This window comes from Rhipicephalus sanguineus, chromosome 3 (genome assembly GCF_013339695.2).
Source record: "Rhipicephalus sanguineus isolate Rsan-2018 chromosome 3, BIME_Rsan_1.4, whole genome shotgun sequence".
NCBI lineage: Eukaryota > Metazoa > Arthropoda > Arachnida > Ixodida > Ixodidae > Rhipicephalus > Rhipicephalus sanguineus.
Window position 1 is genome coordinate 144,335,858 of NC_051178.1, and position 13,674 is coordinate 144,349,531.

The 13,674-nt window shown below is 48.4% G+C and overlaps 1 protein-coding gene across 1 annotated transcript; it reads left to right on the forward strand.

Moving 5' to 3' along the window:
• The first annotated feature begins 6,028 nt into the window (after positions 1–6,028).
• On the forward strand, positions 6,029–12,745 carry LOC125757664 (latrophilin receptor-like protein A). Its single transcript, XM_049413486.1, has 2 exons — positions 6,029–6,290; positions 10,690–12,745. The coding sequence occupies exon 2, from the start codon at positions 11,251–11,253 to the stop codon at positions 12,733–12,735; it is 1,485 nt and encodes a 494-aa protein (XP_049269443.1). The 5' UTR covers positions 6,029–6,290; positions 10,690–11,250; the 3' UTR covers positions 12,736–12,745.
• Positions 12,746–13,674: the final 929 nt, after the last annotated feature.

Here is a 13,674-nt window from a genome sequence, read left to right on the forward strand (position 1 = left end):
GTTCCAGAAATACTTTTGGAATGACTGACAGTTGGGCGTGTTGGTACACGTGGATGACGGTGAAGCGCTAGAAAGAACGGAGTCTTTTGAAGAACACAGGACAAGGCGCTACCATCAACTGAAAGTTTTGTTTGGAAACAACGGCCTCGTCTACCTAAAGGAAATGTACGTACGTCATCGTTAAAAAGCAGAATTAACCACGTGATCAGAAAAGAAACAAGCGAGCAAGAGATAGCGCTTCACCGTCTTGAACGAGAAATACGATTGGATCGGGTGATGAACATTTGACGAAGATTTCTAAACGAAGTGCCTTGTAACAAAGTTTGCATGTAATCAGTCTGGTGGTGAAAAAAAAAACGCTTATCTGGATTTGGATTTGAAGTTTATTTCGGGCAAATAAGTGCAGTTACCTCGAGGACCGGTGAAAAGGCAAAAAAAAAAAAAGCCTGAGAAGGCGCCTGCCCCCCTGTAAACCAAAAAAATCGCACCAAAATGACACAACGCTCAGTGTTATAATTAGCAGTTCGATACGTGTATAAAATATAAGCAGAAATGAGAGTTATCACATGTAAGTCATACGTGTATAAGAAAAACCAAACAGATGATATGATTAGCGCAGGCATTGACACCAAGAAATTAATTTGCGTTATTTGATGCACGCACTTAATGACCTAAATAAGTGAACATCTGGTCAGCTACTGAGTTTGTAAATTTTAAACTGTTTTGAGTTATCTGTTACCCAGTGGCAATGAAAGTAATGAAATAAGGTGATATCGCGTCACTCGCTAGATGCACGTCACTGTGCACGTCACTGTGCACGTCACAAGAAGCACATACGGTGTTGCGTCTAGTGAAAGTTAGACGTGTGATGTTTCCGCGCCGCACCTTGGTTTAAGGGGATACAAACATGCCTAGTTTTGTTAGCTAATCAGTTTGCTTTGCCGCAGTTAAGACAACATTCTAAGTGAACTGTTAGGCTGCGTAAAAGCGGGGCGTTCTTATTGAATGACTGACAGTTATCGCGGGGAACGAAAGAAGCACCAGCCACCACTTGCATTCGCTCAGGAACTGACGGGCCTTGCAAAATAACTGCGGCTCTTTATCGGCACAAGATCACCCGGGGCAGTCCTCATCTCGCATGGATATTTAAGCGGCTGTAGGCTCTAATGCGTTGTTTATCTTTATCGCAAAAACAGAACAAAACATTGACGTCAAACCGACACACAGGTGCTGGTGGTATGTCAAGTCTGTAAATGAAGGATGGAACTTTGATGTTCTTTTTCTTCTGATAAAAAAAATTAATTTCCCAAGTCTTGTGTCAAAACATCGAGATTAATTTTGACCACGTGGGGTTTCTATAACGTACACTTAAATTTGAATGCACGGACGCCCTTGTATTTCGCCTCATCGAAATGTAGCCACCGTGGCAGAGAATCTAGCCAACGCCCTCATGCTTGCCAGGCATATTTGTTTTGATGAAATGAGAATAAAATGTAAAATTTAATGCTTCCCCTTCTCACAGTTTTCTTAGAGCAAGGTTGACACCCGTATTCTCAACTAAGTTCGTCCTTCCCTCGATGATGATTTCAGGCTGAGCCCTTTGTATCGGGCGGTCAAGACTAATTTGCCCTCGCCAGAGAATCGAAATATAAAAGAAAACCAAAAAAATGATGGTACAACACTCCACAGGCGTACACACCGAGTTGATCACAGCGCCACCGAGGGTATAAAAGTGACGTCGCGATTATCAAGCATTGCTGCCATTTACGGCTCATACGCAGTGACCGTTTCTATTTTCGAGTCAAGGTTCATGAATCATTATACTGCTTTGGGTTGTTCTGAGAGCCCTCGGGTTGTCGTACCACGACCACCACCATAAGAAAAACAAAATTCAATTAGGGTGCAATAAAGCTTTGAACCCACCGATTCCACGTGTGATAACAGTTCGGTTAAAATGCGACAATAATGGCTTTGTACCGCGCAGGGCCTCGCTTGACGACTACCTGACTCCGACTGAATCTATAAAGTTGGTCCTTCAAACTTTCTGGTGGTCACGAACATCGTACAACTTATCAGGCGCACGCGCTGACCAACGAAGCTGAATTTGCATATTGACCCCGCTCAACACCTGCTCGTCTTAACTCGACACTATAGTTGATCGGCACGTAGCAGCCGAACGATCGTAAATGTAAAGCACTTGCATTCATTGCTGTTTCCTTATGTCGGCTGGCAACAGCAAGACGAGCTGGGGAATTTTATTCCAGTTAGGTTAAGCTAAAGGTGATCACACCTTAATCTATTCATAACTTGCAACTGTAGTTTACAGCTGCACGGGTAGCGAATTGGTCGTGCGTACGGTTAACCTCCCTGTCATATCCTTTGCTTTTCTCTCTGTAAATTTTTGCTGCATTTCGAGCCCATACGACGAGGGAAAAAAATACGCAGACAGAGAAAGGCGGGAGAACAGTAATAACGTTGGTTACTGCGCGTTCTTGCTGTTCCAACGTTCTCTTTCTGTGTCTATGTACTCTTTTTTTTTTCTCTCGTATGCGCTGGAAACGCACCAAAATTCAATGTTACAATTAGCCCAGCTAACCGCTCTAAGTCCGTAAAATTGTTCGTCACCCGGCGCCTCTTGTTTTCAGGTATAGTAGGTCTGGCTTCGGGGCAAAATCGACTTGTGACCTGCGATGTGCATAAACATAACATTGCACGAGATTACGCTCTGCATACGATGTAGATAAAATCAATCCTACGCATTAAGTCGTGTACAGCGATGAACTAGTCGCTTCACGAATGTTTAGCTCTGCATGTACGTTCCAACGTGCGAGTTGTATCTGCATATTTTTTAAAGACGTTGTCTTCTTATGACAGGCCTCTTCCACCCACATTCTCCAACGGGGTTCGGCGTCCGATTTCCCACCGGACATATGACCAGATCCCGAATGTTGTGCCGTCTAACAAAGCTTCTGAATAAGTCACGTGACTTTAGCTAGCGTGTTTACTTGCGTACTATCAGCAATCGTCAGCACTGGTAGTGTTGGCTAAATGACGGATAATGTTGGCTAAGGGTGAGATTTCTTGTATGTGCTTATGTTAACTATCCGCTGTTATAACAGTATCATCATATTCATTGATTATCAGTCCAATGTTTGAGGTGTGGACGATTTGTTTCTTTGCGTCAACACGGCTAGCTGCAACCGTTTTTCGCGAGCTCGCTTCCTGGTCTTGCAAACGCCGTAACTTGTTTTTATTTTTTTTAATTTCGTTTCGTTCATCAACGCAAGGTCATGGTGGACAGTGACGTCACTGCGGACGCGAATTCGCCACCACGTTGAAGTATCAGTACGATTTCAGTATCTAGAAAGCCCCTCCCAACGGTGGTCTTTTTTTCCATGGCTCAATTGCGCGCGATGTGATTTGGCGGCAAATCTTTCAGGTTCTGTCGCGGGCTCCACCGGTACACTGATGACGAAAGCCAATATTGCGCGAAGCCGTGCGTTTCCGTCCCTCTTCGTGCGCCGACTTCGGACAAGAGCCGGACGTCAGGGACGTCAACAGCGGACGTGCACCGAAAGGAAATGTCTTCGTTAGGTGTATCTGACTGGTTTGACGAAGGGTGCAGAGAAGAGGAGGAAGGCTCAGCCTTAACAAGGACCACTCTACGCATCGGAACGCAGCGCCGAACCTCTAAGGTACCGGACCCAAGGTCCCCCGACGCCATACTTCTCTGCGGCAGGACAAGGGGAATGGGGTGCCCCCCCCCCCCCCCCCCCCCGATCACATAGGAGGGAGGTGGGGGGGAGTTACAGAGTCCGCCCAATACCGTCGCCGAGTCGGACCTGTACCATCGTTTTTTAAAGAGCAGAGTTATGGCCCCGCAGGTTTTGACCATAATGGCGGCCGAAGGACCCTATAAAATTGCCTCCCAAGATATGTTTGTCTGCCATCTTTACTCCCGTGTAGCCAGGCACCCAAAGCCAAGCCATTGTGAGAAGTGTGTCATCACTTAATTTTCAGCTTTTCATTCATTGTGGAGCATTTCGTCTTCTGGACACTATCGGGGGGGGGGGGGGCGGCTGGAATGAAACTTTGCCCTCCTGAATAGGGAACCCTGCACACGCCTATGCGGCAGGATGCCGCTCCACTAACACCTCGCGGTCGAGCCTATGCGTCAGGCATTAAACTGTAGATATTGCCACTTTAAGCGAAGGTTTTTCCCGCGCGCGCAATCACCAGTCCATCCGAAACACATCAGAGAACATCAACACGGCGCTCTGGCTGCGTTAAGGGTCACCGCGATCGTAAAGAGACCGATTCGTAGGCAGCAACTGGCCTCCATAAACGACTGCGATGTCCGTACATTAAGTACACCGGCTGCGAATGTAACAAACGTCTTTGCGAAGCCAGAAACGCTCTTTTGTATGCTGCAGCGAGTCTTGTTGACTATTGTGTTCAATAACTTAATATGAAAAGGAAATGCATGCCACTTCATATCCTGATACCTTGAAGCCTCAAGTTTTCCATAAACAAAGGAAACTGTTTGTGTCTTGGAGGAAGGAGGTGGGGGGGAGGAGGTAATTGTCGCGCTGCTAAGCTCGAGGGCGCGGGTTGGATTCCCGGCCACGACGGATGCATTTCTATGGGGGCTAAATGCAAAGAACACCCGTGGGCTTAGCTTTAGTTGCAGTTTAAAGAACCTCATATGATCGAAATTAATCCGAAGTCCCCCACTACGGCGTGCCTCATAATCATATCGTTGTTTAGTAAGGTGAAACCCCAGTAATTATTATCATTATAATGTATGTGTTTTGGGGGGTGGGGGTGGGTGTATGGAGACGAACGCAACAAAACTAAAACAGGTCACTAGCACGCAAATCTAGGGTGGCCACTAGAATTGGAAGCACTGTTTAATATTTCGGAGTCACGACATATTCGTATTGGATGACAGCCCGTTCAAGAGTGTTAAACCACGAGACCCTTCTTGGCTGTGCACGTGTCACAGAATCACACCGCTGCGCGCAACCTTCGCATATGCACGATCAGTATCGGAATTCAATGGTACTTGCATATATGTATATCCTCGTTGCGACACGACTTAGCGTGGCTTGACGTTTTTTTTTTTTTCTTCGGCGTTCAGAAGAGGCAGAGCGTACTTCTGTAAAAAACGCAGGCACAAAAGGCCGGGCATCCGGTATTGACAGCGCATGTCCAGGCAGCGAGTGCGACAATAAAAGGACGCACGTTCCTCGAGGTGTGGCTGCGGACACCGGGGCGAAACCTGTGCCGATGGTTAGTTCGCGTGACACCGCCGGTCTCGTCCCGAGAGCGCTCGCGCGGAACACCGCTGACAAAACAGGGAGGGCATACTGTGACATCCGTTCGGCATAGGACGCGCGATCGGCCTTCACTGCCTCATACGCGGCGCGCCAGAAAAAGTGCGCGCGCGCCTTTTCTTCTTACGCGCCATTCTTACGTCGCCGCGTTATGCGCGAACTTATAATAACGCGCGCAGGAAATTACGCCAGAACGAGCGTCACGCGGGGGGGAGGGAGAAATATACTTTAATGGAAACTGGATAGGGGGTTTGCCTGACAAAGCCTGTGTAACATGTGACAGAGGAGCATAAAAAGCGCGATTGGGAGGAGGAGGAGGAGGGAGAGATAAAGGCATCAGGTAAGTATGCGTCGCGAGTGACCATTCCCTTCTGCTGTTATCCAGGGTCACTCCTGGCCCTCGGCGAGCTCAAAACAAGCCGAAACAAAGAAAGCGAGAGTGGGGGAAGTGGAGGAGAGACAAATATTTCGACTGCGTATGCGAGTCGAGAGGCGGGCAGCACGCGAACGGTTGAAAAACCGGTCTCTCCGAGGGCTGGCTACACTCGCTCCAAAGATTGTGGCGGCTCCTCCGAGACGCTCTCCTGGTGCTTTCCCTTTTACCGACGGCGCCTTGGAAGGAGAGGGTGTTGCGAGGGGGTGTCATTCGCGTCACATCAGCCGGCAAATCTCGCTTTTCGTATATTTGGCTCGAGTGCCAGTGGAAGAAGAAGGACTGCCCGCAGAAAAGAACGTACCTCGCGTTCGGTGACCACACGTCTCCTCTCTTTTCGAATGCGTGCGCGTCGGTTGAGGAAAGGAAAGAAAGAGCTGCCGCGAAGGCATCACAGGTGATCGCATGTCCACGCTTGTTTTCACTGGATCGCTCATCTAGAAGCCCCGTCATCAACTCTGGTGCGACTCTGCGGCGTCGAACCATTCGTCACGCGAGGAGACATCGCTCTCAAGCGCGAGGTGAGAAGCTCTGCTGTGCACTTGACCTCGTAGTACCGAGTGATTTCTTTAACTACTGCTCTATGAGCCATAATTAGCCTGATGTGGCGTCGATTGTGGTGCGTGTGATCTTGTGCTGCGATAGTGGGTGGCGATCGTGACGGACTCCGATCGTGTGTGCTCTATGCGTCTCGTCTACTTTTCCCTTTCCCAGTGTAGGGTTGCAGACTGGCTTTTCCGTGACGGTTAACCTTCGTGCCTTTAACCTTTCGTTTCTCTGTTAAGGTGTACCTAATTTTTGAGTGGTCATCGGGTGTATTTCGTCTTTTGTGAGATGAGATTGAGCATCGTCCATGATCGATGCGTACGGGGTTGAGAGCGCGACACCCGCGAGCGACCGTTAGTGGTGATCGTAATAGGCGCACTTATGAAACATTCATGTTGTGAGCTTACCTATTTGAGTACTCATTAAACTGACAGTCTTCTCGTGGAGAGAGTGGCCCGGCGTTATGCTCAGTACTTGTGCATCTATTGCGGAGCACGTGGAGAAAGGTGGGGAATGGGGATGCGATGCTTTAACGTTTCTTCAGCCATGTTCGAAAGCCCAGACAGACATTTAGAGGCTAAATGGGAGCCTCTTCGTAATAGATTACAACTCGAATGGTCACGAAGACATTACGCAACACGCAGATGCGCTGTAGAAGTTGTGACGGTTACAACGGCGTTAAGATGCCACCGATATAGAAGTGCGAGGGGGAGACCTTCATCGAGCTTGCTTAGAGTGCACATTCCTTTAATAATCGTTTGTTGCCAAACTACCAACAATAAATATCTTTCAGCTCGTACGTACCACTCCCTAACATCAACCGACACACACGTGTGTTCCGCATATTTCAAGTTGTCTCTAATTTAGTTCAAGGTAAACCGTTGCCATGACAACAGCCTAGTCGACCAGAAAGTTCCATTAAAGTTGACAGTGCTCTAAAAGGAACAAAAATAAGCATGACATATTTGCTTCAGTTGAAGCCATGGCGAGACACAGTTAACATATTTTTGCGCTCCACTGGCCGGTAAGTGGCTGTTTGATTAGGTTCAGGTTAGAGCGCAGAGCTTCTTTCGGGCCACAGCTTGTTTGACTAAGTGTCTATCTAATCATCGATGGCTTACCGCGCTTTCATGTAACGCCGCGAAAGAAGTGTTTTTAATGAAGATACCTTTATGTTTTCTTCTGTTTTCAGTTAGGCTGGTATAAGTTCCACTAACGACGGCGTCTGGCGGGTGCGGCACATAATAGAAAACCCCGAAAATCAGTTATAAGCTGTATTGCGCATTGAAAAAAAAAAGAAAAAGCGAGAGTGGTGCAATAGTTTATCGTAGTAACACAGCCCGCGGGCATAAAGCTAACGACACTCGACACAAAGTTGCGCCTCCGCTGCTTAACCAAGCAAGTATCGTGGAAACCCGCAAAGTGATGAAAGTTTTCCACGCAAGGAAAGTTTCCATTCGGTTTAACACCAGCGGGAACATACAAGACAAAACAAACAAACAAAAAAAAAACAAAGGACAGGTCATGCCAACTCAGTGAACGAACTTGCTTGTTGACGAAAAATTAGTCCTTGTGATTCTCTCTCAGGTTTTTCTTTCGATGACAGGGTGAGGTTTGTAAATGGAGGAGTTTTTTTTTTATATAGTACTGCGCTGCAGTTTTTTGTGCGCGTATCTCTTGCCTTTGAGTTGAAACGCTTGCGAGGGACCCTTCAAAATAAGAGCAAAATTTAGATAACTGCTGCCTCCACCAGGCTCTTGCGCAGTATTTGCATGGCTAATTCTTTGTTTCAAGCGTTCCAGGGTTTGAGTTGTCAATTAAACACTGATAGTCGTATGCAAGCATGCTGTTTAGCTGACAAAAAAAAAAGAAAAACAGTTGTCATGTAAGGCCGGCGGTCGCGGGTTTGGTCCGGGGGTCTTTACGAATTCTCCGTCAACTCTATCTTTACAAGCAACCATTGCACTGAAACGTATCAGCTTCTATTATTCACCTGTTGTTATGTAAAACCGTTTTGTTCTGGTGCCTAATAAAAATGTAAGGGGTATTACATGCTAAAACCACGATATGATTATGAAGCACGCCGTAGTGGAGGGCGCCGGAAATTTCGTCCACCCTGGGTTCTTCAACGTGCACCTAAATCCAGGTACACGGACGTCTACCATTTCGCCTTCATCGATATGCGAGCGCCCTGGCCGGGTTCGAACCCGCGGCTCTCGGGTCAGCAGCCCACCGTAACCGCTGTACCACCACGGCGGCATTTTTCTGGGACTTTCAATAACCCTATTGCGTTCGCCTCTATCAGTATAAGCCATTGCAAAACGGCCCGTACTGGACGCTGTGCAATTATAAAGCCCCATGTGGCTTCTCGAGCGGCATTCGCATGGTGTATGAACTGCGCACGCAAGGAGAGTAATTACTTATGTCGTTACGTATTACGTAGGGATAATACATCGTCCTTCTGTGTACATACGCAAGGTTCGTGCTTGCGGAAGAATAGCGGAAGGTCACGTGAACGTTTGAGAGTCGTATTCCGTTTTGCTTCTGGGCGATCGCTTGCGAGATTAAGTCTGTTGACCGCAAGCGTTAGCAACGTGGACGCAGGCGATCAGAAATCCAGTCGCGAGAAATTAAATGGGAGACAGGCAAAGGCACGCATTGACGCAGGGGCTCACTCTCTCCGGAATTCGAAATTAGCCAAAAGAGCGAGCGCGTTCAGTCGACGGCTCCTACGCGTCTTGTCTTTGATAACCTCGAACGCTTCTTGACATTGGCGCTGCTATACGTAAGCTTACCTTCCGTCTTCCTTATCTAGCATTCTTTGAACTCGCATCCCAGCAAACAGCAAACAGTAAGCAACGTGAAAGGACGCACGTAGGCTGGAAAGAAACGGGGAGGTTTATTCCATGACGTTTAACGATAAGTGGCGAAACAAAAAAAAAGTGAAGTCGGTAATGCGTTAACGGAGAGCCTAATATAGAATCTCTGCAGTGCTTTAATGTCACACTGCCGCGGTGCTGTGTTCACGCTTTGTCATCAAAATAAGAAGAGGCGCGGACAGGAAAAGTTAGACTGTAATAGAAAGCGCTCTGCGAGAGACTGCCTCGATGTGCGCCATTTTGTCTCAGTAGAGCTATTTGTGCTTTTGACATCCACACGAGTTGACATTCAAACAAGCGCTGAGCTAGTCTCGTTTAAAGTTTGTATCGACGAAACGCCGCAGCTGTCAAATTTTTAGAAATTGAACTTGCAAGACATTCGGCTTATTTAACTGCTATCATGTTTGAAACATACAGTGCATTGTATGACCTACGTTTAATGTTACAAAAACGCCTGCACGACTGTTCGTAAAGCTACAGTGCAAATGCGCAGGAGAAAGAGAGACAGCGAGAAAGAGAGAGAGAGAGAGGGTGCAGACTGGTTTACTAATCACTCGAAGTAATAGGACTATAAACAAAATGTCGCAAACGAAACTTCGTAATTCTGTATCATGTGCGTGCCACGAGACTGCCAATCTTCCTGCCAATTGTAAGGAGCGAACGAAGAAGTGAATTCATGTTTCTTTGCCTAAGAGAAGCGGACGATAACGATACTTTAGGGCATTCTGAGTTTACGCTGCCGGAGTGTTGTTTTCTCGTCTCGAAGGGCGTAAGACTTTGATCATCATTCTTGCCAACACCATAAAGGGGGGGGGGGGGTGAGGCACAAACTGCTGGCACGGAAATAGCGTAAAGCAATGGTAAGTTGATTGCGCGCACGAGGGAGCATCCTTGTTGCTGGTTGCCCAGAAGCGGAAATCTGGGCAAAATAAGAATGCGTTATTCAATTTTTTTCTTGCTTTTTGGAACAGAAAGAAGGAGTGTGGAGACTTTAGCAAAAGGGTAAAGTGTTGTCATCGCGTTCATGGCGAAACCATGCCCACTATAATTAAGTACTCAATACTTATCATGTCTTCAATCCTTCCCTGATGGTAGGCGTCTTTTTTTGTATTTCAGTAAGCATGTACCACCTAGACCAAGTTTATCTGGCTCTGTGTCAAAGCCAGATTAATATCCAGTACGGCAGTGCCATGGCCCTCGCCCGATTGCTTCTACTCGTTTACTATTACTGACTTTTTATATATACTGGTGGCGACACACTCGCGAAGTTCCCACCATGGAAGAAACCCTGGTCGCACAACCGCCAACTTTTCCCTACTGCGAATGATTACGCGGAGGAAAGTCCGTCGCTTTACTCGGAACCGGGCGTGGAGTGTTGCCGACGTATTGTATGCGAGACGTATTACGACTGCATGCGTGCGCGCGCGTCTGCTGCCAGGCTAACGACTGCTGGTCACTGCTAAATGCCTCGTTCCCTTTTCCCACGTTTATGCAGGTGAAGGCCTGAGAATGGAACTGCGAAGCGTCACCTGACGAAATCATTCTCTCTCTGGGATCGTGTCACGAGCAATGAAGACGCTGCTTACTCTTCTGCTTCTCTTGTGGACATCCGTGCTGAGCGGCGGCGGCACGTTTGCCTTTCACGTAGACTGTAACGTCACGCTTCCGTGGTCGTCCTGCGCAGGCCGGTGATCACGATGACGTCCCCGAAGATCTATTCGAGGAGCTCCTCCGCTGCCCCGCTGGACTCAACGGCTGCGCTTCGTCGCCCGTCGAGTGCGCGTTGAACCTTTTCGCCGTGACGTGCTCGTGCGCGTCCAACTGCGAGGCTTACGGCGACTGCTGTTGGGAGGCGGGTTCGGCTCTCGCTCGACCCAGCGCGGCGGAGTGCGTGACGCTAAACATCAAGGGTCTGTACGACAAGGACATCTACGTGGTGAAGGGATGCAATCGCGAGTGGCCTCGGGACCAGGTGCGAGACGCGTGTGAGAACGTGGACGCGTACAACGACACGTACTACGGCATTCCCGTGACAAGTGCGCGAAACGTGACTTACATGAACGCCTTCTGCGCGCTCTGCAATTACGATTTGGACGAGACGACCACGTTTTGGAACTCGACCGGAGCGAGCCACAGGTCGGTGACGCACGCCATACCGAGTTCGGTCGAGAGAAACGGCGAGAATTTGCTTAGGCCATGCGCGCGCGGTGTAGAGATCACCGAGTCGTGTCCCGAAGCTTCCTATTTAGAATACAAGCGTAGGTGCGCGACTTACTTCGCGCCGGTGAAGCGCAAAGGCAATGAGTCCGACGTGGTGTACAAGAATATCTACTGCGCGCTCTGTCACGGTGTCGAAGCGTCGCAGCTGGAGTGCGCACCGTTAGAGGTGGTGCCGGATCTACGAGACAGGCCTCGGCTGAGGTCTTTCCTAGGTCCAAACCTGGTGTCCCTCTTCAAACCGGTGGTCAGCAGTGATTCTTGTTTCTCCTGGCATGGTGACAAGTGTTACATCAGAGCTCCCGACTACCGCTACGCCAACGTAACTACCGAGGACGAGACAATGGGTCGCTTGAAGACCAACGCGACGACGGCGACGCACTGGCAGCAGTACGGCGTGCGTAACTATCTTACCATCATCTGCCTAAGCCTCTCCCTCACCTGCCTCTTCCTGAAGAGTGTCGTGTACGTGTTCTACAGGCACTCTAGGACTTTCTCGTCCAAGTGCACCCTTTGTCTCTCGGTAACTTTGTTCTGGAGCCAGTTGATTTTCCTTCTGGCGAACAGCTTCAAGGTCCCCGCTCCCTTCTGCGCAGTGCTGGCTCTTATCCTGCACTACGGTTTTCTTTCCACGTTCTTCTGGACGAGCGTGCTGTCGTTCGACATATGGAAAAACGTCGCTGCTGTGGTACACCTACCGTCAGGACGCCACGGATGCGGTTTCCATGCTTACTGTCTCATAGCTTGGGGTGCACCGTTGGTCATCGCCGGCCTCTGTGCAGTTCTCAACTGGACGGTGCCACCCACTTTCCCGCTGTCTCCACGCTACGGCCGTTTCGGCTGCTGGATCGGCACCGTAGGCGGGCAGGCAGTGTTCTTCCTGCTTCCCATGATGCTTCTGCTCCTCCTGGACTTGTGTCTTTACGCGCACATCGTGATTCATATACACAACACGTCGAGCCAGACCGCGGGCTTCGACTTCAAGGGCGGTGGACAGAGATCTCACATGGCTCTCTTCGTCAAGCTAGCGTTGATCATGGGCACCACGTGGGTTCTAGGATTCGTCGGAGCTTTCGTGGATGTCGTGGCCGTGGACATCATTGTGATCGTTCTGGTAGGACTACAAGGCGTGTACTTGTTCTTCGGATTCAGGGATTACCGCCACTTCCTGCCTAAGCGCTTTTTCCGGAAGGATCTGGAACGGACCACCAGCGGTTCCAGCGGAAACACGGTGCTGGCGGCCAGCGTCACGAGAGACCCTAACGGAAGTATTCATCAACTTCACCGGAAGCGCAGTTTTGACATCATCGAGAGGCCGAAGTGACCACATTTTTTTTTTAACTTCAAGCGTGCTTCTTTTCTAATTTCACATACTTGAGACGTGAATGTCTGTGCGCGTGTATTCTGTGTTATTTATTGTTCTGTGGCGAATGACAAGTGATGTCAACAGACGAACATCATTCAATTTGTTCGGAGACCGTGAACTATGACTCCGTTCCCGTGTCCTTCTGTTTATGCTTTACGTATGGACAGCGCCTTTCGGTGAAGCTTGTCAAGAACTCTGTAAGAGCGATTCACGTGTTAATGGTCGTTCACGTCAACCGGACGCACATCTCTCGCTTTCATTTTTTCCCATCACAGGTAAAATGACATCGCCCAACACCTTTCATTGCTACCATCTTTCATTTCAGGCGCGATATCAAATGATTCGCTGCTGAACTTATTAAACATACAGTAGATTGATGTATGACGTGATAGATTATCGCGATATGAAAGAGTTGGCAGTCGTGATAAGCTGGCAACTTTTACAAGTAGGCACTGTGTGCCTAATCATGTTGATTGATTAAGCAACATATTTGTATGCAGTCAAGTATTGCGGGGGTGCACGTTTATGAACGACGACACACTCCTAGGCTGACGCTTCTACCCTCCTAATGGTTGTGTTTTCAGTGTCAGTAATTACAACTATGGGCGATACTACGCCAGGGCATAGCTGAGCCAAGGATCAGTGCGAAGCTGTATAAACACACGTGCACTTGCCGTTTTCCGCCAGGTGCACACTAAAGTAAGGTCATTTCTATGCCTCGGTATGCAGTAATTGAGTGCATAGAATGAACTTAAGTTTTGCATCACATCATCCCATTCACTGTATATAATAGCATTATACTCATATGAAGTCGATAGAATCAAACAAATGAATCCATAAGAGCAGTTATTTACTGTTTAAATTGTAATCTGGAATTGCAAGGAATTGAATGTCGAC

Excerpts from the sequence above, each read along its gene's own strand:
- LOC125757664 (XM_049413486.1), top strand. The coding sequence starts at position 11,251 with ATGAACGCCTTCTGCGCGCTCTGCAATTACGATTTGGACGAGACGACC.